General features: G+C 40.1%; 1 protein-coding gene across 2 annotated transcripts in view; it reads left to right on the top strand.

Moving 5' to 3' along the window:
• Window positions 1-23,969, top strand: part of GALNS (galactosamine (N-acetyl)-6-sulfatase) — a 1,207,745-nt gene that overhangs the window by 1,162,607 nt on the left and 21,169 nt on the right. For both annotated transcript variants that reach the window (XM_044081696.1, XM_044081697.1), the window contains exon 13: window positions 496-613. In XM_044081696.1, the coding sequence (XP_043937631.1) occupies window positions 496-613 (118 nt within the window). The remainder of the gene's footprint in view (window positions 1-495; window positions 614-23,969) is intronic.

The raw sequence follows: 23,969 nt of genomic DNA on the forward strand, positions 1-23,969 counted from the left end.
TAGTCCTATGATGATTGTTTTTTAATAAATGAACCACTATATTAGCACTATCCAAACAAGTGTATCTTTCTTACTTATACTTTTAGCGTTTCAGGAGCAAAATAAAAAGAGTAAGCAGATAAAAATGTAAGGAATATTTGTTCAGGAGAGACATAAATGGAAAACTCATGAAGGCTATAGCTCTAAAGTACGGTTTTGACATGATGCACCTGGTGACAGTTCTGAAAGCAGATGATTTTACAATGAGGAGGCTACAGGGCCTAAAAAAGGTAGCAGGACATTGTACAGCATAAGAAAAATATGTTATAGTGAACAGACAGCATTGATGACCATCCTTGTCAGTTCTGTCTGTTAAGCTGGCAATGTTCATTATGGCTGTGTCTTAAATGCTGTACCTATTTTGTAGTGTGAGTGAGAGAGAACTTAGTAACTTACAACTTCTTACTCCAGCCTTCTGTGATGTGTACTGACAATTTGTTTTTGTTGTGTTTCCAGTGTGCCGAGTGCTGAATACCAAGAAGTGATGCCACGTATAATTTCTGCTGTCAAACAGCACAAGAAGGAAATGGTAGCTGGGGAGCCACAGCTGAATGTTTGTGACTTAGCTGTCATGGTAGGAAGTTATTTATTTTAATATTTAGCTAAAGTAATAAATGTGATTGGTGCACCCATTACAGTTTTTAAAGTGTGGGCCTAAAAGCTGTCATGCTTGTGGTTTAGTGGGCTATACAGAACAATTTTAAAGCCTTTTCTCTGAAGTTCAACACATAATGTGTTTTCCATTTTTTTCTAGCAGACACATTGGTAAGCCACCCTAATAACTATGCCTTCATTGACCCAGATTTGAGCCTATGTATTGTAGAAGCCAGCTTTGAGAGACATGGTAGTGATTTGGAAAACGATGGCTTGCCTTTTGGGGGTGGAGGATAGGATTGGCTCTGTTCCATTGTAGGAGTGTATTACACATAGGGACTCATGAATGTGAGCCCATCCAGAGTGCTTTTGTTGTACCTGAGAATCACAGTTGTGTGGAACTGTGCACATGCGCTAGGCTCTGCATAGCAGACATTTCACTGTCCTTGCCAGCCATCAGGGTGAACATGAGAGCATTGTCCAAGTCTGGGACTGCTTCTTATAACATTAAGCCCTTCAAGTAACTTGTTTTGCAAACCTATTCATCTGAATTAGGAGATTCCGATTTTGCTCTTGATCATCCTCTGCCCTATTCTTATCCCCCCTATTCAGCTGCAGTTGCATCTTTTAAAGGAAGTGTCAGTAGGATGCAAAGTGCCAGTCCAGGTTAGTTTCCATTACCATGGATGTTTGGGTTTGAAGTATGATGATGGAAGAGTACCAAAATAGCTTTAGAATCTAAAGCAAGGTTCATATGGATTTCACTGGGAGTCTGCTCCTTAATTGTGTGGCCCTTGTAAATCCATTATGTTCCTTTTAATTTTTCCATGGAGTTAAGGGCATGGATGACCACACTAAATCTGAGGGATGTCTGTTGGCATGTTTGCCTGTTTAAAGCTCACAGGAGATTTCTCAGATTTAAGGGGAGAGTCAGCTTATATGATATGATATATTACTTTTTTCTTTTGACACATCACTCTCTGCTCACTGTGCTCTTACAGCCATCTGCAGTGAAACACAACTCCTCTTTATGTAGATTCAGCAACACCTTCTTTTGGACAGAAACCAGGGAGGAATGCTTCTCACTGACTATAAATCTTAACAGTTCATAAAAGAGGATTTTGAGACTGAGTCAGTACTGACTAATCATATAGGTAAGAAAAAAATGCAAAGGACAGGACTTTCCATTTCTTTCCTGTCTTGATCGAGGAGATGCAAGAGTTAAATGTTAATAGTGCTGACCTGAAATAAAAACATCATCTTCACATTTCTAGACTTGTCAAATCTGTAGTGGAAGGCTCGTCTACAATCCTTCTCATTACAGGGATCCTGATCCCTGAACCATCTAAAGCTTTATGTCTTTTTGAAGGAACTGTTGGCATTATTTCTAGCCATCATACAATTTCAATGGGGTGTCACATGGAGAGAGATACTCTAGATAATCTCATACCTTACCATTGTAGTAGGGTACTAAAATAAGGGATACTAATTTACACCGCCTATGCAGGATGGGCAGTGACTGTGAGATCAGATGCTTGTTGTGGGAACCAAGTCTGGCAGCTTCATTTCCTCACAAAGTTTTTTTTTTCTTTTTTTCTTTACAGGTGTTTTGAATTTTGCATGAGGCTAGAAAACCTAAGACCAGAAAACCTTAGTTATCTAAGTGGAAGCACTTTTTGCACTGGTGTGATGAGCAAAGTTTCAGAGCTACTCACACAGATTTGCCTGTGTTCTTTGAGGCATTTGACATATTGCTCGGTCAGAGTCTATCCTTGTCTGTTATGGATAATTGTCAATGTTTTTACCCTTGGATCATCATCTTGTTTCTTTTGGTAGAGTGAGGCTGTTCTTGGAAGACCCTCTGCATTTGAATCTGCATAAGTAGGTTGGTGGTTTCAAAGTGAAATGTGTAGAACAGAGTGTCTGTTGTAACTTTAAGAAGCATTTCAGATGAGGGCACATGCATATAAATAGCACGTGCAGGCAGCAGTGCCATTTTGAGAAAACAGACAGAGTGTTAACATGTATGAGTGTAGCACTCAGTCCATTTATAAGTTTAAGTTTAGGTTACTAAGTCTCAATACTGATGTGTTTGTGTATAATAAAGCTGTTTGAACTGAAGCCACAACTGTTCTTCTGTTTTATCCTGACCGGATGAGTGACATGATGTCAGAACCAGGACTGATACTGCAACTTCTTCAAGCCATGAAGTGCAGAGTTACTGGTGAAGGTATATTGAGCAGGTTGGGTGATAAAGTATTCAAACGATTAGAAAAGGCCAGAAATTAACTTCAGGTAACCAAAACTTGCACAAATTATTTATTTTGTAAAGAAAACGATACGGACAAAACACAAAATGCATTATTAATCAAACGAGTAGCACAAAACTCTTTATTAATGAAATGAAAAGCACAAAACACATTATTGATTAAATGAGATATTCAAAACCACGATATTTGATAGAATTATCAGAAATACGTATGTGGTTTTCAAAGTTGCTTCTGATTTGCATAACGAGCATGTTTAAAGTAAAATGAGCACAAAAAAATGACAAGATGATAAAAGGTCAAATGAGCATAACGAATACAATAAAAGGGCAGAATAAGCAAAAAAAAAAAAAAGGCAACTGTATGTTTTTAGTAAACTACCATGTTTTGACATGAGCCACTATTTTGCATTGATTAAAGTTATTTGAAGCATAACTAGAACTGTTTGAAGTATTTCAGAGTGTGCAAAGTGTTTGCAGTGTGTGCTTTATTACAGTACAGTTATTTCAAAGAGTTTACTGTGTGCAAAGTACAGTTATTTTGCAAAGTGCAGTTAGAATATAGTCATTTTGAAAACTTTCTTGTGCTATGTACATTTTATTCAGAGTGCCACCATTTCAAAGTGTTTTTTACATTGTACAGAGTTATTTTGCAAAGTACAGCCATTCCAAGAAGGTTTTTGTGCTGTGTACAGTTCATTCACAAAGTGCAGTCATTTTGAAGTGTTTCTTACACTGATAAGGGGTGGTTTCGCAAAGTATATTGATTTCAAAGTGTTCTTATGCTATGGAGACTTATTTCACAAAGTGCAGTTATTTCAGAGAGTCCATTGTGCTGTTGGGCATAATTACAAGTTCTGGCATGAATTTCTGACATATATGTTTGTACATAAATTCAAGGACCTTCATTATTGTGTGTTGATATGGTAGAGGCATTTCGCAGACCCAGTCCACTTGTGTTTCATCATAATTCCAGATAACTGTAGAGTATTTGAGCAGGAATGCAATATTTTCATACAAGCAGCTTTTTCTGACAACGATGCATGTACGAGGGCATTTATTTTGCTTAATTTAGTGAGGTCAGAAGCCATTGAAAGAGAGCATTCGTTGTTACTGACTTGAGAAACAAGGCTAAAACATGTAGATTTGGTGATTTGAAAGATAAATTGATAAAGGACAGGCTTGTGTGTGGTGTTAATAATGCTGCAGTGAGAAAGATTTTGCTTTGTGACAGTGATTTAACGTTGAGAAAAGCTATAGAGATTTGTCAAATCCATGAGCTTACAAAAAGGCACACAAATATGCTTGCAAGTGATAAGAACTTGGTTTCAGCAGCCTGTAGACCAAACGTAGACAGCATGCAGCAAGTGGCTAGCAGAAACAGGCCTAAGCACATGGTAGCTGCAGCTAGGATTGCTACCTTTTTAAATGCCCAAAGTGGGCCATTTTTGATGAAATGTGACATTTTGGAGGAAAAAAATGTACCCATGGTCAGTGCAAAGGACAGAAATTCATGTTTTTGTCAAAATAAAGGCTTATTCTTGTAGCATTTGACTTGCTTATGTTATTTCATATAACATGTATGTATTTCAGATCCAAAATAACTGTTTTGTGCAACTATTAAAGAAAACTTTGGAAATATTTGTCATAAAATCTCAGGACATTTGCCATTTTTAAGTTTTTTTCACAGGATGCAACTGCCCAAAGTGGGACTGTCTCTCACAAAGAGGGACAGGTGGTAACCCCGGCTGCAACCCTTGTGGGATTCCCAAGGAGAACCCAGTAACTTTTCAGCAAGTTCTAAGACTAGCTCATGAAAACAGACATGATCTTTGCACTACAAGGGTGAGTCAGCAAAACCCAAGTCAAGTCTTATTGTTAACTGTTGCAATTGTGGTGCCGATCATGAGTCTAAAAGAGAGAAGTGCTTAGCTTTTGGTCAGCAGCCACAAGTGTAAAAAATGGAACCACTTTCAAAAGTTTTGTAAATCAGACAAGTGTCATTCTTTTATTAAGAAAGATCACTCAAAAAAGCAAGTTGATCATATAGAAAGCTGCAACTCTACTTTCTATGTAGATGGTGTATCAGTGGTCGGTGAAAAAGTTAACGCAGTAGATTTGTTGGCAAAGTATGAAGTATTTTATACAGTCCTGATCAATGGTAAGCCCACAGAGCTCAAAGTGCAGTGTTATGTCAGCAGAAACATTTGCTAGAGTAAGGGATGGTGAACAACTTAATTTGGCCAGTTGTGTGAAGCTTATTGCTTATGGAGGTGAAGAGATTCAGACCGAAGGCTCAGTAGTGTTTTCATGCTATTCAGTTGGAAACCGTTACAGCTTGCAATTTTATGTAGTCAGAAGACCTGTGCAGTCATTATTAGGTCTCAGAGACAGTTTAAGAATGAAACTGCTTTCTTTCACCAAAGAAATCCATCATGTAAGCATGTCCTAGTCCCAGTTTCACCAGTGCTATTTTCTCAGAGTATGCTGTTTTTGAAGACAAGCTAGGCAAACTTCAAGTTGTATACTCCATAAAATTAGACCCAGAGGTCAGTTCAGTGGTCAGACCAGCAGGAAAAGTTCCACTATCTATGCAGGACAAAGTCAAGGTCGAGTTAGATAAAATTGTGCAATAAGGTGTGATTTGTCCAGTCACAGAACCAACTGAATGGGTGTCTTCCACTGTAGTTGCTCACAAGAAAAGCTCAGATGAAATCAGAATATATGTTGACCTGAGAGAATTAAACAAAGCATTAAAGAGGCCCCATCATCATATGGGTACAGTCAAGAAGGTCACTACCCTCATGCCAAATGCCACTGTTTTTTCTATCTTAGATGCAAAGAGTTCATTTTGGCAAGTAATGCTTGATCGCAAATCTTCACTACTGACAACATTCAGTACCCCATTTGGTAGATACAGATTTCTCAGAATGCCTTTTGGAATAAATTCTGCCAGTGAAGTCTTTCAGCGTGCAGTGGAGCAAATTTTTTCAGGTTATCCATGTGCTATAATAGTAGATGATTTGCTAGTTGGAGGTAATGGTGAACCAGAGCATGACAGAAACCTCAGGAAAGGTCTGGACAGAGCGCATGAAGTGAATTTAAAGCTCAATTCTCTGAAGTGTAAATTCAGGCTACCAGAACGTACTTATGTAGGTCATTTGTTTACCAGTTCAGGATTATGATCAGATCCTTCCAAACAAACAGCCATTCTTGACATACGAGCTCCAGACAATGTCCAAGCCTTACACCATTTCCTTGTTATGGTTAACTATTTGGTTAAGTTTATACCAGACTTCAGTGAATTATCAGCACCTTTAAGAGAGATGACACACAAAAATATTGCCTGGTCATGTCTGGAACAACACCAGAGAACATTTGATGACCTCAAACATAAAATTGCCAGTCCACCTACGTTTAGATACTATGATGTCCACAAACCAGTAATTCTTTCCTATGATGTTTCAAAGTTCGGTCTTGGTGCAGTTATTCTTCAAGAGGGCATACCTGTAGCCTATGCGTCTAGACCTTTTACCCAAACTGAGATGCAGTGTTCTCAGATTGAGAAAGAACTTTTGGCAATTGTGTTCTCATGTTCAAAGTTCCATGATTATATTTATGGCTGAGCTATCCAGGTCAAGACTGATCATCATATAAAGAAACACCAAACAAGTGTTAAAATACAACAGACTACAAAGACTGTTCATCAACCTCTAGTCACTATTTTAAAGAAGCCTATGCATACAGCTCCAGCAAGACTACAAAGAATGATGCTCAGATTACAAAAGTGCAACTTCAAAATGGTCTATACAAAAGGCAAACTTCTTTATCTAGCTGATAAACCTGTCCAGATCGCCCAGAAATACCACAGAAAAGCTTAATGCAGAGAATTTTGAATTCAGTGTCATTGAAGTGCATAGTTTTTCTACCACAAGACTTGATGAGCTAAGAGATCATACAAAGACTGATCCAGTTTTGCAAACACTTAACCACTTCATCAGTGCTGGATGGCTGTCAAAGCAATCTTGTGTACCACCAGAAGTGCAACCATATTTTCCTTACAGAGATGAGATGTTGATGGAAGATGGTATCATTTTCAAAGGTCCTAAAGTCATTGTTCCTACTTTCTTACAACATGAGTACATCCAGATTTTGTATCGTGGCCACCCGGGTTCCGAAGCTACCAAAAGAAGGGTGAGAGGACTAGTATTTTGGCCTTCTCTGTCGAAAGACATTCATAAAGTACTTGCATCTTGTTCAGTATGCAGTAGTAGTAAACGGCATTTGCAAAAAGCCGCTTCAGCTAAGCCAGATTCCTCAACTACCAGAACAACCTAATACTGAAAACACCAGAGCAATCAAAGCCCGACTTTTTAAAAAGCGTTCTTTTCAGAAGTCCGGCTATAATAAAATGAGCAGATTTCTTTGTCCATTGAAAGAAGGAGGGACAGTGTGGATGCAAACAGTGAAAGGTTTTGATCAAATTGGTCAAGTGAGAGGTATATGTGCTGAGCTGAGATCCTACTTAGTGGAATCTGAGTGTATAGAATACAGGAGAAATCTCAGGCATCTTCTTCCGGTGTCTGAATTGATATCACAGCATCGTACCTGTGATGCAGACTCTAGATCTCAGAGCAACCCAGACAATGTTCATACTGAAGAACATGACTCAGTACCTATTCCAAGTCCTGATAATGTCCCAGATGTCCCTGAAGTTGAACATTCATTAAAGACATTCCCCACTGCTAGACCCAGTTCTAATTTTTATGTCACACGATCAGGTCGTATTTCTAGACCTAGTGTGAAATACACAGCAACCTGGACATGATTGTTTTATTCCTAGGTTCATAGGTGTGTACTAGGTTAATGGCCCTGGAGCCTTTACAAGCCTAGCCCAAAAAAATTGCCTAGGCACCGTGCCACCCGATGATAGTTCACAGTGCCCCTATCCAATAGGGCAACTGGAATGATCCCTGGAGTGAACTTTCTGTTACCCATCCACTCGTCAAGATTTCTCTTGAAGAGGGCCAGTGAGGTGCTCTGCTTGACATGAATGGGAAGCTTATTCCAGAGTATGGGCAGTCTTTGGGAGATGAACCTGTCCTTTCAGCATGTTCTGTTAATAGTGGTAATGAGGTTGTGATCTCTGGAGCATATGGTGTGGGGGGCTTGGGATTTCTTTAGATATAGCATTTCAAGTAGGGCTGGGTCGGACATGGCTTTGTAACTCAAGCAGAGATCATCTCTAAGTAGACGATAAGAGACTAAGAACAGCTGAAGTTTCTTGAGTCTGCCCATGTAGGACATGTGTTTAAGGCCTAGGATCCTTTTTGTGAGGTACTTTTGTGGCCTCTCCAGCTGTTGTAGGTGTGTGGTCAGGTACATGCCAAACAGGGCATTATATTCGATGATTGGTCTAATGAGGGATGAGTAGTCAGGGATGATGACCGCTTCCTTCTGATGCAAAACTTTTGGTTATAAGATGTGCCACATAGAAGGACTTTCTGACCACAGTGACAAAGTTGTTGTCAAAGGTGAGGTGGCTGTTGACCTGGGTGCCCAGATCTCTTATGGCCCCTTCAGTGTTCAGTGGGCTCCCATCAACATGATAATTCGTGGGAAATAATTTTTTTCCAAAGGGGATGATAACGCATTTTTTGGCATTAAGCTTCAGGCCATGGTTCCGACACTAGTCATTGGTCTCAGAGTGGCCCTTTTGTAGGATGTCTGCATCACTTGGGGAGTTGATAATGACTCCTAGCTTGCAGGCATCAGCGAACTTGGTCAGCCAAAGTCCTTCTGTGTTGGCCTGGACTTCTGAGAAGTAGATGCCAAACAGGAGAAGGCCCAGGACTGAGCCCTGTGGGACTCCACTCGTGACTGTTCGACAGTCTGACTTGGAATCTGCAACTTTCACTCTGTGGGTCCTGACTATCAAAAAAATAATCTTTCCCAGAAAGCACAAAGGGAGAGTAAGTCAATCTCTCCAAGTAATAAACATTCTGTCACTCGTCCAGTCAGGATAAAACAGACTAACAATTTGCAACCCACCTAGTGATGTAAGGATTGATGTCTAGTTTGGTGAGTTTATCAATGATACCTGAGTGGGGAACGGTATCAAAGGCCTTGGCCAGGTTGAGGTAGGCTGTATGCACTGCCTTACCCTCATCCACAGCCTTGGTGACTGCCTCAAAGAAGTCAACCAGGTTCAGCAGGCAGGATCTCCCCTTGATAAAAGCCAAACTGTGTGGGGTCAAGAGTTTGGAGATTACCTATATATTTGTTAAGCAGGTCCATGATGATGCACTCCATAGCTTTGCATACCAGACTCGTCAGGCTAATGGGGCGATAGTTCCCAGGGCCTGTAGTTGCTCCCCCTTTATGGAGTGGGATGACTGTAGCAGTGTGCCATTTAGCCTGAGGTAAGGCTGTGATTGAACAGGGCTCACAGATGTGGTGCCAGTTCGTTTTTGTAGCTCATGTAGGACACAGCCAGAGATATTATCAGGTCCCATGGATGCTGTATTCTTGGCTTTGGACAATATTCTTTTACCTGTGCCACAGAACTGGTGGGTACCTGCCTGTCTTCTGGTATTGTGATAGGGCCCTTGGGGCGGTAAAGTTTTCACTGAATCTGTCGGCCAGTATGTTGTCTATATCTGTTGGCTCAGTATAGGAGGTGCCATTGGGCAATAACTCAGAGCAAATCTGGGTATTGCCTTTGAGGTTTTTGATATAGATCATATCATATAAATTATAAATGAAATGCAATAAATGGCAATCTATATGTACTGTGATGAAACACTGGTTAATCTGAAATAGGGTTACCACTGTGGTGGTATACATGGCTCTGTGCTGCGGCCACTTCATTTTTGGGCTGTTCTCAGATATAAAAGTAAGTAGTTGACTATAGACAGAAGACATGATGATGGTTAAAGTTTGTATAACAATTACTTCAATAAAAGATACAACATTCTCCATGATGGTCTACAAAACTACATTGGCCACAGTTATAAAGAATGACACCACCAACACTAAGAGCTAAAGACAGTGGTAGCAATGGTTTAAACTCTAACCAGTGTCTTTGCTAAAAAAGTCAGAAAAAACATTTTCCAGCCCATCTAATTATAAAGGACAATTTAAACACTGTAAATTGTGTAACATCTGGTTAAACAACCTACCTAATCATGCCAGAGAGATCAGTGTCCCATTTTATATCTCACTGATCTCCCTCTTGATTGAATGCAGTGCTGTATTATTCTTCTCTGAAAAAAAAAAAAAAACACTGAAAAGTCAAGATTCCTTACAAAAAAAAACTGTAGGGATGGAAAATCCGAAGTATTCTAAAAATTATCAGTGTGTTCCTTTTGTTATACTTGGAGGTGACCTCTCCCTGGTCTATATGACAATGTCTGACTTCACTCTACATGGAGGTCCATTCCCAAAGTGCATTCCTGTTGGGAGGCTAACACCAAATTAGGAATACTAATGAAACAAGAAAAAATAACAGACAAAACTGAAAGCCAACCTAAGCAACATTTTCCAGAATTATGAAATAGGTTTCACCTTCTAATAGTCAGGACAAGCCAGCTGTTAATCCCTTGATAAATAATCTTGATAACTATAAGGGTTGCAAAAAATGTCAACGGGTTATAGCAATCAAGTTTCTTAAAGGCTAAGGCTAGTAAGCCATAACCTTAACAGTAGTGTCTATGAACCCAACTCTCACACAAAAAGTGTTCCAGCGGATGTCCTGAAAACCATCTAACTCCACAGATATACTCTTACACAGTTTGTTCTTTTAAGAAGTGAATAGGGCTACTTCCTAATTATGCACCTCAATAACAGATCTGAAACGCATAACTATCTAGAAAACAGGATAACTGGGGTGGGTATGCACTCCTTCCTGCCATGCATGTGTCAAAGGGGGTGTCCTAAGCATGTTCAAAACTTAAGTGCCTTGACAGATGACACAAAAAAAAATGTAGACTGTATCCACTGTGGAAAGCCCAATGAAGATCTGGGGTTCTTAAAGCCCTGTGCTGGGACCACTGCTCTTTTTAGAATATGCCATAACATTGGGCATCCCTGTAAAGCAGCATGGAAGAGGGAGTACTCAGATGACTGTAATATTAGCAATGGCTGAAGACTTTCCCACAATGCAAAAGAAACTTCACAGTAGCTTTAACTTGGTTCACACGTGAAGTGTCTGTCTTTTTTCTGAAGTTTATTGATCAATATTAATGCATCTGAAGGCACATTTATCAAAGTTTTATCTACAGTAAACTATCCAAGTGTAGCTTTCAGTGAGAAAAGTACAGTTGTATGAGGATATCTAACATCATTTCTGTCTCAAGACATCATACATATTTAGTGGCATCTAATGGTGAAACAGCACTGGCTCCAGATTTTTTTACAAGTAACTGGAATCCCTCCTCTGCAGTCTGTCTTGGCTGTGGCATATTTTCAAGTAGGGCTAACTCTTACACAGATGGTGGACGGCAGACAGAGATGAAGTCCCTGGCCCTTAGCTGTCAATCAGAAAGCAAGCTTGAGGACCCGCTTTTTGTTCCTCGCAAACAGCATACCTTCAAAGTCAGTCTTTGTCATCCCTCCTACACAATGACCACGGAGAAATTCACTTCTCCTTTATAGTAAATAAGCAGCAGCCAGGCCTTTACAGAACTGACACTATATCATGTCTAAGCACCATCATTAATAATTATCAACCTCTAACCATAGCCATTCTTTCAGTGTAGCTGATAGGTTGATTTGCCATATCATAACCCTACCACATCATTCCAAACACATTTCAACATAACACAATCAGTAAACATGTAACATAGGCAGGGGCATAATGGAAGCTCTCTGAGGGACAAGAATGGTGCTTGTATCTATTACAGTGAGCTCCTTATACAACTGCATAATTCTCATTTTTTTCATCTGTCCAAGGCATCACAAAAGTACAGCCTGGAAAAATACAAATCTGCAATGTGAGAAGGTACTTTCTAACATGGTGAAGAACTTTGCAAAATCCCTTCTAGCCTTTAGACTGATATCCCACTTTTAACATTTAGAAAATATGTAGATTAAAAAACATTAACTTGCCTCATAAATCTCACTTCACAAAGTTGCCAAAGCACCAGTTTCCCTCACAGAATGAGCCCTAAGTGGACTGTGCAAGATATACCAATCTCATCATAACAATAAGTAATGCAGCCTGTCAACCATTTGGAAACAGTTTGTTTTCTTATCAGAACTCACTTCACACCCTAGACAAAGGAAACAAACAGTTGTTCTCCCTTCCTAAAAGTTTTTGTCCTACTAATATGAATCTTAAGCTGTGTCCTAAGATCTATGTGGTGTAACAGCCACTCCTATAGTCTATGGACAATCACTAAGGGAAGGACACAAATTTCTGGTGCAAAGCTATCCAATATAACTTTAGTCACAAAGGAAGACATGGTGGCTAAAGCAACTATACCCTTACAAGAAAACGTTTAAACAAATGCTTGTAGTTTGGATGTCCTCCTGGTCAAAGTGATAGCCAACAAAAAAAGTCTTTTTTTTTTTCAAAAAAAAAAAAAATCTTTCCCAGAAAGCACAAAGGGAGAGTAAGTCAATCTCTCCAAGTAATATACATTTTGTCACTCGTCCAGTCAGGATAAAACAGACTAACAATTGTGGGTTTGGTTCAAACAACTTTATTATATACAAACAGATCAGGATTGAGGCTTAGTAACTTAAACTTATAAACAGACTGACTACCACACTCATACATGTTAACACTCTGACTGTTCTCTCAAAATGGCACTACTGCCTGCACATGCTCTCTATTTATATGTGCGTGCCCTCACTTGAAATGCTTCAAAAGTTACAACACACGCTCTGTTCTACATCCTCCCTCTTTCAGAAATAGGTATACACTGAAAATGACAACATTCATTAACATGCAATCCTACAGAAATGATCCTTTGACATGCAGTTATACAGAACTAATTCTTTGACATGCAAACATACAGAACTAAATACAAACAGGTGAGAGACGGTTGCTGCACACCTATAGTCAATTTCTCCCTGATTAAATCTGACCACAAACTGATCACCATATAAATCTCCATCTCACCTACACCCCCCGCTAAGGTGATCACCCTGAAAAACTTCTCTAAAGCTGACTTTGGGCTCCTAAAAACAGAGGTGTCTAACTTCTTGGCACCCGTGGCAATGGAAAAAAGCTGCATGACTGCTGAATCATACACCAATGCACTGTACTAGCATGTAAACAAATGCATGGACCTTGTCATACCAAATAGAACTAAGACGCTCTCCTCCAAAAAAAAAAGGAATAAAATCAGGTGGTCCCCAGCCATCAATACACTCTACAACAGAAGGAAGAAACTGTTGCAGAAAAAAATGGAGTCACAAGACTGGAAAACCTCCCTTATCAGTTTCAACAAAAGGCTGAGATCCTTTATCAAATCCTCTAAAGGTAGCTATGAAGGCAGAATTGTGGCTGACACCAAAAACAACCACAAAGCCTTCTATATCAGAATCATCATGTCTTCTGTCTACAGTCAGCTACTTACTTTTATATCTGAGAACAGCCCAAAAATGAAGTGGCCGCAGCACAGAGTCGTGTATACCACCACAGTGGTAACCCTATTTCAGATTAACTAGTGTTTCATCAAAGTACATACAGATTGCCATTTATTGCATTTAATTTGTCAGATAGTCCCTTACGTAAACTAATTAAGCATCTGTGGTCTGTCATCAAGTATTGCTGTTAGCTCTTCAGAAAATGTCACAACATTCAAATGGCAAGATCTCCCTTAACTAGTCCATACTGTTCAAAATCTAGATCTAGGTAAACTGCATTATAGCTCTTTCCCTGAAGTTACATTGAATACTGTTCAGACTGACGTCTCTTAAAATTTCTTGGGTCTAAGGTAACCCCTCCCCCCTTTTCTGATCTGGAACCACAACAGGCTCTTGCCATAGATACATACCGATCTTTTGTTTATCATGATTGTCAAGAGTGTAATGAGGTTTCCATTAATTATCTATAAAAAAACATCAGATATGTTGCATGGTCCCATGGAATTTCATATCTGATGTCTTTTTCATCTGTCCCTCAACTGATGGGTTCTCAGATCCAACCTTGGTCACTTCATTCGACTTTAGGCTCCATATCTCAAGCTCCTCCACTTACTCACAATCCTGTCTTCTTAGTTACCTCAAATCTTATTTCTGCTTCAGTGCTTGTACTTGGCCACCATTAGCTCTATCTAGCAGGTCGCAGATAGATAAGCACTTTTTGGCTCATTTTTTTTTTTGCCCCCCTCCCATTTTAATCCTCCTCACTTTTTCAAAAAAAAAGAAAGAAAGAGAACGATTTAGCATTTCAAGTTTTTTTTCTTAGGATTTTAAATCCTGTCCTTGGTTGGCAGTTGTAGCACTGGTCCTTGAGCCCTTGCTCCTTTCCTTCTTGCTACCCAATAGTTGGTAATTTTCCTCCTGCTATTTGTTGGTGTGTGTGTGTGTCTGTGTGTGTGTGTGTGTATACATATTTATATAGATATAGATATATACACATACTTTTACAGATACTCCTGTTTACCATTGCTGGTATTTCTGCTAACTTATTGCCCTTTTCTTTTGTATACATGTATATTTCTTCTTCTTGTCCCCTTGCCCACTCGGATGCTCATTCTGAGTGCATATACTGTCTTGAAGCAGGACATTTGAATCCATATTGTGAAGTTTGTGCTAACTTTAAACAAATGGCTCTAGTGGAAAGGAAAACTAAGATGATTCTTAAGGTTCTTCTTCCTTCATCTTCTTCCTCTGCCTTTGTTGATCAATTCTCTTCTAAAAAATCTTCTGGGAGAGGGTACAGACAAAAGTAAAGAAATGAGAAAGCATTCCTTTGATCGCTGTCCTCTAACATTTTGGGGCTTGTCTCCACCAGAGAAAATCTGAAAAACCTTGGATCCGTCAATTTCTTCGGGTCTGACAAAATCAAAATCCTCTGATCCAACCCAAGCAAAATCAAAGTCCCCTCAAAATACATTTAAATTCTGTCCAGAGCCAGTGAGTTCGAAGATGCACTCCCCATTCTTGGAGAACCCTCCTCAAAAGGAATCCTGTTCACCTTCAGCCTTCTCCTCCTCCTTCAGGTTGTCTAGGAGGTTAACAGAAGTGGATGTGGATAGGATGATAAGAAAGTTTGTCAGAACCCAGATTCAGTTGGGTGTTATTCTGTCTCAGTCTCCAATCAGATCCATAAGCCTACCTCATGTGTAACCCCAACCTTTGACCCCTACTCCGATCAGTCCTTTGGTTTTGGAAACTTTGGACACATGAATTCCAAGCTTGTCTGTGTCAGATCCAAAGGCCTGTCCCTCTACAACTCCAAAACCTTCTCTGACCTAGACAGCTTTAACTGTTGGACCCGGAAGGGTCTTGGACCCATAATTTTGGTGCCAGACTGGGAGGGTTGGGTTCAACTTCAGTGTTTTTGAGTCATCTCTTCCTCATGCAGCCTTGGCAATAAACAGCTCAGCTATGACCCCTGCATCAAGGTTGGAGCCTGGGGGGATTGGGTTCCATCATGCACAGGCATCTCTGGATCCTGTCCAGTCCAGACTTGGTTCTCCGTGGCTTCTGCTTTTGAAATAGTGGAGAGAGCTTTTTCCACCTTAGTGCACAAGACACCCTTACTCTCCCCTTGGGTCCACCCCATCCATGTCTGTCTGTTGTAGATGATGAGTCAGCCAGTTTGGTCAAAACTGAAGACAGTTCTCATTCAGGACTCTGCTGGCACTTCCAAGTCCTCTCTGGAGCCTCCCACTCGAGAGCCCCCTTGGAAGTGTACAAGTAAGAGAAGACGGACTCTCCACAAGAGTCATTAACTGAAGACATTGACGTCGATAAAGGGGAAGGGTGCCCTAGGTCATCCCTTACGGCTGTCTCTTTTGGCAAAATAACAAAATAAAGATAATGTTAAAAGCCACAGACACTCAACTCGGAATAAAAAACATTTTTCATTCTGAGTTGTGTGTCCGCAGCTTTTTTTTTGTTAAGTGGTTCTTTTGGCGAAGTAGTCTTCCCCTACCTGGACGATTGGCTCCTTTCCGCTCCCTCCAGGCATTGACTTTGTCAAGCCAAGGATTTCCTTCTCCAGACCGCCCACCAGCTAGGCATAACCATAAATCTCAACAAGTCCCAGTTGGATCCAGTTCAAGTTCTCGACTTCATTGGGGCTTAGAAAAATCTTGCTCTGAGTGGTATCTAACCAACTCCAGACAGACTCCAATCCCTCAGACATCATGTGTTGTACATTGTTCAAACCCAGTATCCCCCTCTCAAGTCAGTTTTTCAGGTGTTGGGATCCATGGCGGCCACGATCACCCTGAACCCTATGGCTCATCTGCATATGAGGGTTGTCCAATGGACTCTAGCGGTCCAGTGATTGTTGCTAGACTTGCCATTATCTCATCCATTTTGTTTATCTCAGACTTGCAGGGATTTGCTTCTCTGGTGACTTCAATCCTCGGATCTTCTTCTGGGTCATCCATTTATCCTTCCCACCCCAATGACCATGGTGACCACGGACACCTCCATACTCGGGTGGGGGGCATTGCATGGGAAGGACAGCCCAAGGCACATCGTCTTCCCTGGAGACCCATCTGCATATCAACATCCTGGAGATGAGGGCATTCCTCTTGGCCGTTGCAAGCTCTTCATGCCCATCTTCCCTGAGGGACGATTGCCATCCAGGTAATATGTCTGTAGTCTGGTACATCAACAAACGGGGGAAACCATGTCTTATCCTCTTTGTCATGAAGCCATGAGATTGTGGGAATGGGCAGTCTCCTCCGGCCTTTTTCTGATGGCAGTGCACATTCTGGGAGGTCCAACATTCTGGCGGACAGGCTCGACAGATCTATTCTGATGCCTTGCGAATGATCTATGAATCCTTCAGTAGCAGAACAGTGGGGTCAGCCTTGCTGCGATCTCTTTGCCTCTCCTTCCAACGTGAAATGCAGCGAGTTTTTTGCTCTGAACCCCCCCGGGAGAGTCTTCCAGAGATGCTGTAGTTCATGCTTGGCCCTCCCGTCTTCTGTATGCTTATCCTCCACTCCCTCTGATCCTGAAGGTCATTCAGAAAGCTCATCAGCTGGGGAGCTTAGTGATCCTCATTGCCCCCATCTGGCCTCTCCAAGTTTGGCTTCCCTCTCTGTGGTCTCATGCAGTGTGTCCTCCTTGGACATTATATCTGGTTCTGGATCTGATCATGCATCCCTCAGGGATCTCACACCCAGATCTAGTCAGTCTGAAGCTCAAAGCTTGACTGTTCCAGTTTCAGTGAAAGCTAGGACTCCCAGGTTGTCTTCTCCTGTTAAGAAGATTTCGATAGCAGCTCACTGATCTTCCACTGTGAAAATGTATTCCAGTAAGTGGAAATGTTTCTCGATATGGGCTTCTCAGCATGATTTGGACCCCTTCACTGCTCCAGGCCCCACCATTTTGGAGTTTCTAGCAGATATTTTTCATCAGGGTGCCAGCTTTTCTATGGTAAAGGCACAATTGGCAGCTATTTCCAGTTTTCATATAAGAGAGAGTTCAGCCTCCTTGGCTTCTTCCAAGCTTTGTAAAGCCTTTTTGAAAGATACCTTTTTACTTAGGCCTCCAGTTAAGGATCCCTTTGGGATCTTACCCTAGTTCTACAAGCCTTGGTTAATTTCCTCTTTTGAACCAGCAGCAACAGTGGATTTGCAATTCCTGTCTTGGAAGATAGCCTTACTTGTCACCATTACTTCAGCTAAAAGGGTATTGGAGAACCAGGCCTTATCTGTCAAGCCCTCTTGTATGGTGTTTTATAAAGACATGGTTTCCTTATGGACAAACCCTTCATTTCTTCTGAAAGTGGCTTCAGAATCTAACATTAACCAAGTCATCAATCTCCGTGTTTTCTTTCCAAACTTCCAGAATAAGGGAGAGTATAAATTGCATTTGCTTGATGTTCGTAGGCAATTGCATTTCTATTTGCATAGAACAAAGCCCTTTCATAAGTCTGAGTAGCTTTTTGTTTCCTTTTCTAAGCCTTTCTTAGGAAATCCTGTTTCTAAGGTAACTATTGCTCATTGGATCTCTGAGTGCATAGCTTTGGCCTATAAAACCAAAGGATTATCTCAACCAGGTCATGTCAGGGTGCATTCTACCAGGTCTGTGGCTACTTCAGCGGCCTTTTCATCTAGGGTTTCCTTAGATGACATTTGCTCTGCATCTACTTGGGTGTCATCACACACATTTATTTCTCATTATAAATTAGATCTCCTGTCCAGAGGCAGGGCATCCTTTGGCTCCGCTGTGCTCTGGAACATCCTTCCATGAGGACTCCCAGGGGGGTTGGTAGCCAGGGTCTCTGTCCCACAGGTTGAAAATCAAATAAAAGCAACAACTTCAGATACAAAAGTTATGTACTCACCATAACGTTCCATCTGAGTTGTTACTTTTCATTTGTCTTCAACCATCCCTCCCCTCTTCCCCCTGCCTTATGTGGGCTGTATCGTGGACTGGATGAAAGCGGCATTGTCCCTACTCTGCTGAGCCTTTGTTTTCCCTTTGCTGCTTATGGGTGCTAATGCCAGTGTTAGGCCCATGGTTAGGTTGGGTTGCTACTGGTTCCAGTAAACACGATCTGAGGGGAGGAGGGAGACAGGGGCATTATGGGTAGGGGAGGAGCTTGGAGCTTGGATCCAATGCTGGGAAATGGGACCAAATCAGATCCGTACCGGATCTGTAATCCCAGAAGTTAAAGACAAATGAAAAGCAACAAGTCAGATGGAACGTTATGGTGAGTACATAACTTTTTTTTTTGTGTGTGTAATTATTTTAGAGCACAAAAACTTCTAGCACAACAACTCAGGCAACAAAAAGTGGAAAGAGCAGTCAGCAAGCTTAGAGAGCCTATAACAAGGAAGATAACAAGAGACCTTCTAGAAGTATTAAAAATATTTTGGAAATTTGTATAAAGCAGGGAAATATGGAAATCAAGAAAAGGTAGAAATGGAAATGTTTATTGAAGAATTAAATATGCCAAAGTTAGAGGTAGATGAGGCTCAGTTACTAACAATTAGGACAGGAAGGGATGAGATAACCGATCTACAGGAAAGTCCCTAGGAATAGATGGTATTCCTATGTAAGTCTGAAAGGAAAAATGATAAAGATCTGGAAGGTTTTGTTTAATGGTATTTTAAGAGGAGGAGAAGTACCAGCATCCTGGAAGAAGGCGGAGGTAATGGTAATAACTAAAGAGGGGAAAGATCCATCAGCTCCAGCTTCACCGTGATTATAAAGTGTTTATGTCTATAATGGCTAAAAGAATGATAGAAGTGATACCAAAATTGATAGATATGGATCAGTGTGGTTTTCTGGAGGGGAGGCAAACATTTGACAGTATTAACTGAACATTGATGATCCAGAGGGAAGCAGAATGTAAGAAAGTACCACTTTTATTGGTGGGTCTTGAAGCAGAGAAAGCATTTGACAGAGTACACTGGGATGCCATGAGCAGGATAATGGAAGTATTTGCTTTCCCTGATACAATTATAAGGTGGATTAGAAGAATATACGAGGGATCGGAGGCGCAAATTAAAGTGGGTTTGGTCCTCTTCGATAATTTCTGCTTGAGTAGAGGAACCAGGCAGGGTTGTCCATTTTCCTCTTTGTTGTTTGCATTACATTTAGAACCATTGGCAAAGAAAATAAGGGACTCAGAAATTCAAGGATATAATTGATGTGGTAGTCAGGAAAAGCTGTCTCTATTTGCAGATGATATTATGATGATTTTATACATAAAACCAGAAAGGGACATTACAGTGTTGAGGAACATTTTAAGACGGTTTCAAATCTTCTCGGGATACAAAATTAATGAAGCTAAAACAAAGGCAATAGTGGTAAATGATGTGCCCACACCCAAATTGTTCCAACAATATCTACATTTATAGGGACATGATAAAGTGAAGTATTTAGGATTATGGATTAGAAATGACCCTGTGGTGGCAGTTAAGGATATGTGAGAAGAGACTAAACAGAAGGTAATACAAAAATTGAGAAACTGGAAGTTTTGTTATATGGATACTAAGATACAACCCATTAATAAAATGTTTTTAGTCCCTTTAGTTTTATACACGGGTCCGTATTAGAAGAATGAAAGTCCAAAATATCGAATGCTGTAAACAGCCGGACATCGATGTGTTTTTTGTGAGATCGCGGTACAGTGAAGATCTGGAAATTTGCCCTTTCCTCACTGTAGTGTGATCTCTGAGTTGGTATGCATAATAAATGGGGGTTGAAGGAGTAGCAGCTCCCCACAATAAAGGGTTCGATGTTCGGCATTTTCACTGTTTACAGCATTCGATTATATGAACCTTCATTCATATAATAGAGACCCTTATACACAGGTCAGGCATACTTCTATCAGCCCGAGAAGTTGTGGATAGCAATTAAGAAAGAGTTGAAGGATTTTATTTGGGAAGGGAAGACAGCAAGGGTCAAGTGAGATAAGCTGATTCTACCAATAGAGCAAGGTGGACTAGAATTACCTAATTTGAGGGGGTATTTTAGAGCAACACAGTTAAGGTTCTTGTACATAGCACAAGTAGAAAACTATAATTCAAAGTGGAAAGGAATTATGCTAACACAGGGAGGAAGCTCAAGAAATAAGGGGAGATTGGGATTATCGATGCAGGCTCTTAAGGAGAACAACCAAAATCATACAGAGTATTATATTCATAAAATAGCATGGAGTATCCTAAGAACTAAACCAGCACAAGAATGGAGAAAAGAGACTTTGCCGATAGGGTTGACTGTGGTCAGAGATACAGATAATAGACAAGAGGGGGCTACAATTTACTGGAGAAAGCCAGCAAAGGAACCAAGGTATTGGGAGCAAATAACTAGAAAGGGAAAGGTACTAGAATGAAAAGAGGCCAAGAATTTACTTGGACTGCAGGTTAGAGATTGCCTTCCTTATCATGGGTTGATGTCAGAGGATAGCCAAAGAGAAAGACATAGGGGGCTCCTAAATGAAAGACCAGCACTGGTAGAGTTTTTAATAGAATCTAGAACAGAGGCTGCTATTAAAAAGTAATAATTAGTAAAGCATATAAAATATTGGAGGAGCTTAGAAAAGAATTCACAAGGAGACAACGGGGGATATAATTATATCTCCCAAATATGCAACAAAATCTAGAAGGTTTAGGATCTTTGCCTGGAAGTGTTTACATAGGTATTTTTATACACCAAGTAGACTCCAAAGAATTTTTCCTGAGGTGGATAGCAAATGTTGGAGGTATGACAGGCAAGAAAGAGGTAGCTGGGAACATATTTTTTGGAAGTGTAATGAGCTGGCAGACATTTGGGATTCCTTGCAGAACGCTCTGTTGGAGACGCTGGGTGAGCAGATTGGACTGACTGGGGAGTTGATTTTTTTGAGTTATGGTACAGAATCGGAATTGCCTACACAGAATAAAGCCTTGCTGAGTATAATTATGGTGGCTGCCAAAAAGCAATTACTAGAAAATGGAGGTCAAATTCTAGACCAACTAGAAGTATTGAATATAGTAGCAGAGATAAAACAACTGGAACTGAGGTCTTTAGAAAAGGGGGGTACCAAACTACATAGGAAAAAAAATGGGAATTTTTGGGAGCAATATATGCAAAGCAGGAACAAGGTTTACGAGGCAGTATTTGAATGAGCTATATAGTGCTTAACTGACAATGACTGGATGATTTATAAGTGAAGTATAATGTTTACAACTACAGTTGTTTCAGTGGTATCTGTGATGTAAACTGTAACTAAAGTGATAAAATTTTGTATATTTTTTATGTATATAAATGTAAGCTTGCCATTGTCATATGTATAAATTTAATAAAGATGTTTGGAAAAAAAAGTTATAGAGGGGAACACCTTTATTTACTTATTTTTTTATTTTACATTTGTTGACTGGGTTTGTCTGACTGAGCTGATGGCCTTTTTTCAGCAGAGGGCCGGGGAGAAAAGCTCCACAATTTTACACTCAAAGTATAAAAAGTATAAAAAAGAAGCAATAATAAGAAAAAATCTCAGGAGAAAAAGCTTCACAATTTTACAATCTAAGTAAAAAAAACAATCAGAGAGTCTGCACAAATATACAATATTAAGTATAATAGAAGCAGTAAATAATAATGCAGTTTTGACAGAAGAGCTAATTTTCAAAATTTCTGTTATTTGCATGCATTTTGAATGAGAAAAGACGTGGGAATACACAATTTGAGTAGGTATCTAGGTAAGTTAGTTACTAACATTCAAATGACAGGTATTACCCTAGATAAAGGAGGCTAGAGAGAACTAGCAGATAAATAGAAATAGATACTTAAAAAGGCCAGGTAGTGGACTATTTTTGGAATATGAAATTAGATTATGGAGGGTGAGTACAGTGACATATCCGGTGATTTTTCAGATATCCTTTAGTGACTGATTTGAATTGGTTGGGTTGTTTGAGTGACCTAATTGCTAATGGCAGTTTGTTCCAGGAGATAGAATAGTAGCTATAGAGGTTACAAACACTTTTGGTCTTGAGACTGTAAATTTGCAGTAGGTCTTCTTCAGAGCTATGGAGAGACCTAGTAGGAGAGTATAGAGAGATGAGAGAAGATAGATTAAGACACTAAAAAGGTTGATATAGGATAGATTGAATAATCTACAACTGAGAGAGAGAAGAAGCTGGTATGGTAGTTCTAGCCAGTTTAAGTATTTTAGAGTGAGACAATAATGAGATTTGTAGGCTTGGTGTGCTGCGAATCTGGCCACCTTGTATGTAGATTATAATTTAGCTAGGAGTGAGGAGTTGAGATTTGTTAGAATTTGAGAGCTGTACAATAGGCTAAGTAAGAGGTAAGCATGGGAGAGGGTTACTTTTGCTTTGTTTGTAAGGAATTTCTTATTTCTGCATATATTCCTTTTGTTGTATCAGCTGGAAGCTCCGATGTGATGAGAAATATCTTTGATTGCTTATTAAACAGGGAGTTTGCATTGGCAACTGACCATACGTCTTTACAGTGGTTATGCAGACAAAAAGATTATAATCTGAGCTTTAACATATCAGCCATTTAATTTCAAAGTCCACACCATCATCCTGGCTGTATGCAGTTGGCCTGTATTGGGCCTCCAGCCATCCATTAGTTTAGGAACCAGTGGTTCTGCACTAAAGGTAATATAACATTATGACTGCTAAACCAGGGACTGGACCAAGGAAGCACACTGCTGAGATATGGGTGTAGTTGCCCTGTAACAGAAACCATCAGTAAGTTAATAGGAATCAGTAGCCGTTAGGGCTATATCAGATCCCACTACTACTGCTAAGATTCAGATTCCTAACCTCTAGGCTCAGAGAGGATTCAGCAGAGGAGTCTCAAGAGAATTGTGTGCCTATGAAGACTGAAGGTACTCACATACTAAACTAGAACTATTAGCTTGCAGAGAAGAAGCTAAGGGTTAAAGCTCAGTGAAAGGACTGATGCCTGTAAGTCTTGTACACTACAAATCTCTTTGTGATAAATCCAACAAAACTGTTGAAAAGGACTGCTGTTTGGAAGTCTTGATGTTCAGCATTAGATGAGCCTAAGCTGTACGGGATGTATCCTGCAAGGATTGGACCAGAAGTCCAGTTTCTAAAGTTTTAGGGGACCATTCAAGCTCCTAGCCACTGAATAATTGGAGAAGAGCAATATAAAATGAGTGACAAGGACATCAAAAATTCATAACTTTCTTGCCATTGACGTGTGCTCCTCCCTGTGGTTTTTGAGAGATAAGCAGTTAGCTAGAGCTTTTCCAAGGATGGACAGATAACTACTCAATTGGAGAATACCTTCCACTTCTACAGTTTTTATGGAGAAAAGATTCTCTTTTATGTAAAAAAAAAAAATAAGCTAAGACTATGAATATTATTTTTAGTGGTTGTCATTAAAAGCTTTATCTGAAGTAGGAACTTCATTTGTCAGCAACCTTTGGGATACGGATCCA

This window comes from Protopterus annectens, chromosome 8.part1, assembly GCF_019279795.1.
Source record: "Protopterus annectens isolate FY-2018-M chromosome 8.part1, PAN1.0, whole genome shotgun sequence".
NCBI lineage: Eukaryota > Metazoa > Chordata > Ceratodontiformes > Protopteridae > Protopterus > Protopterus annectens.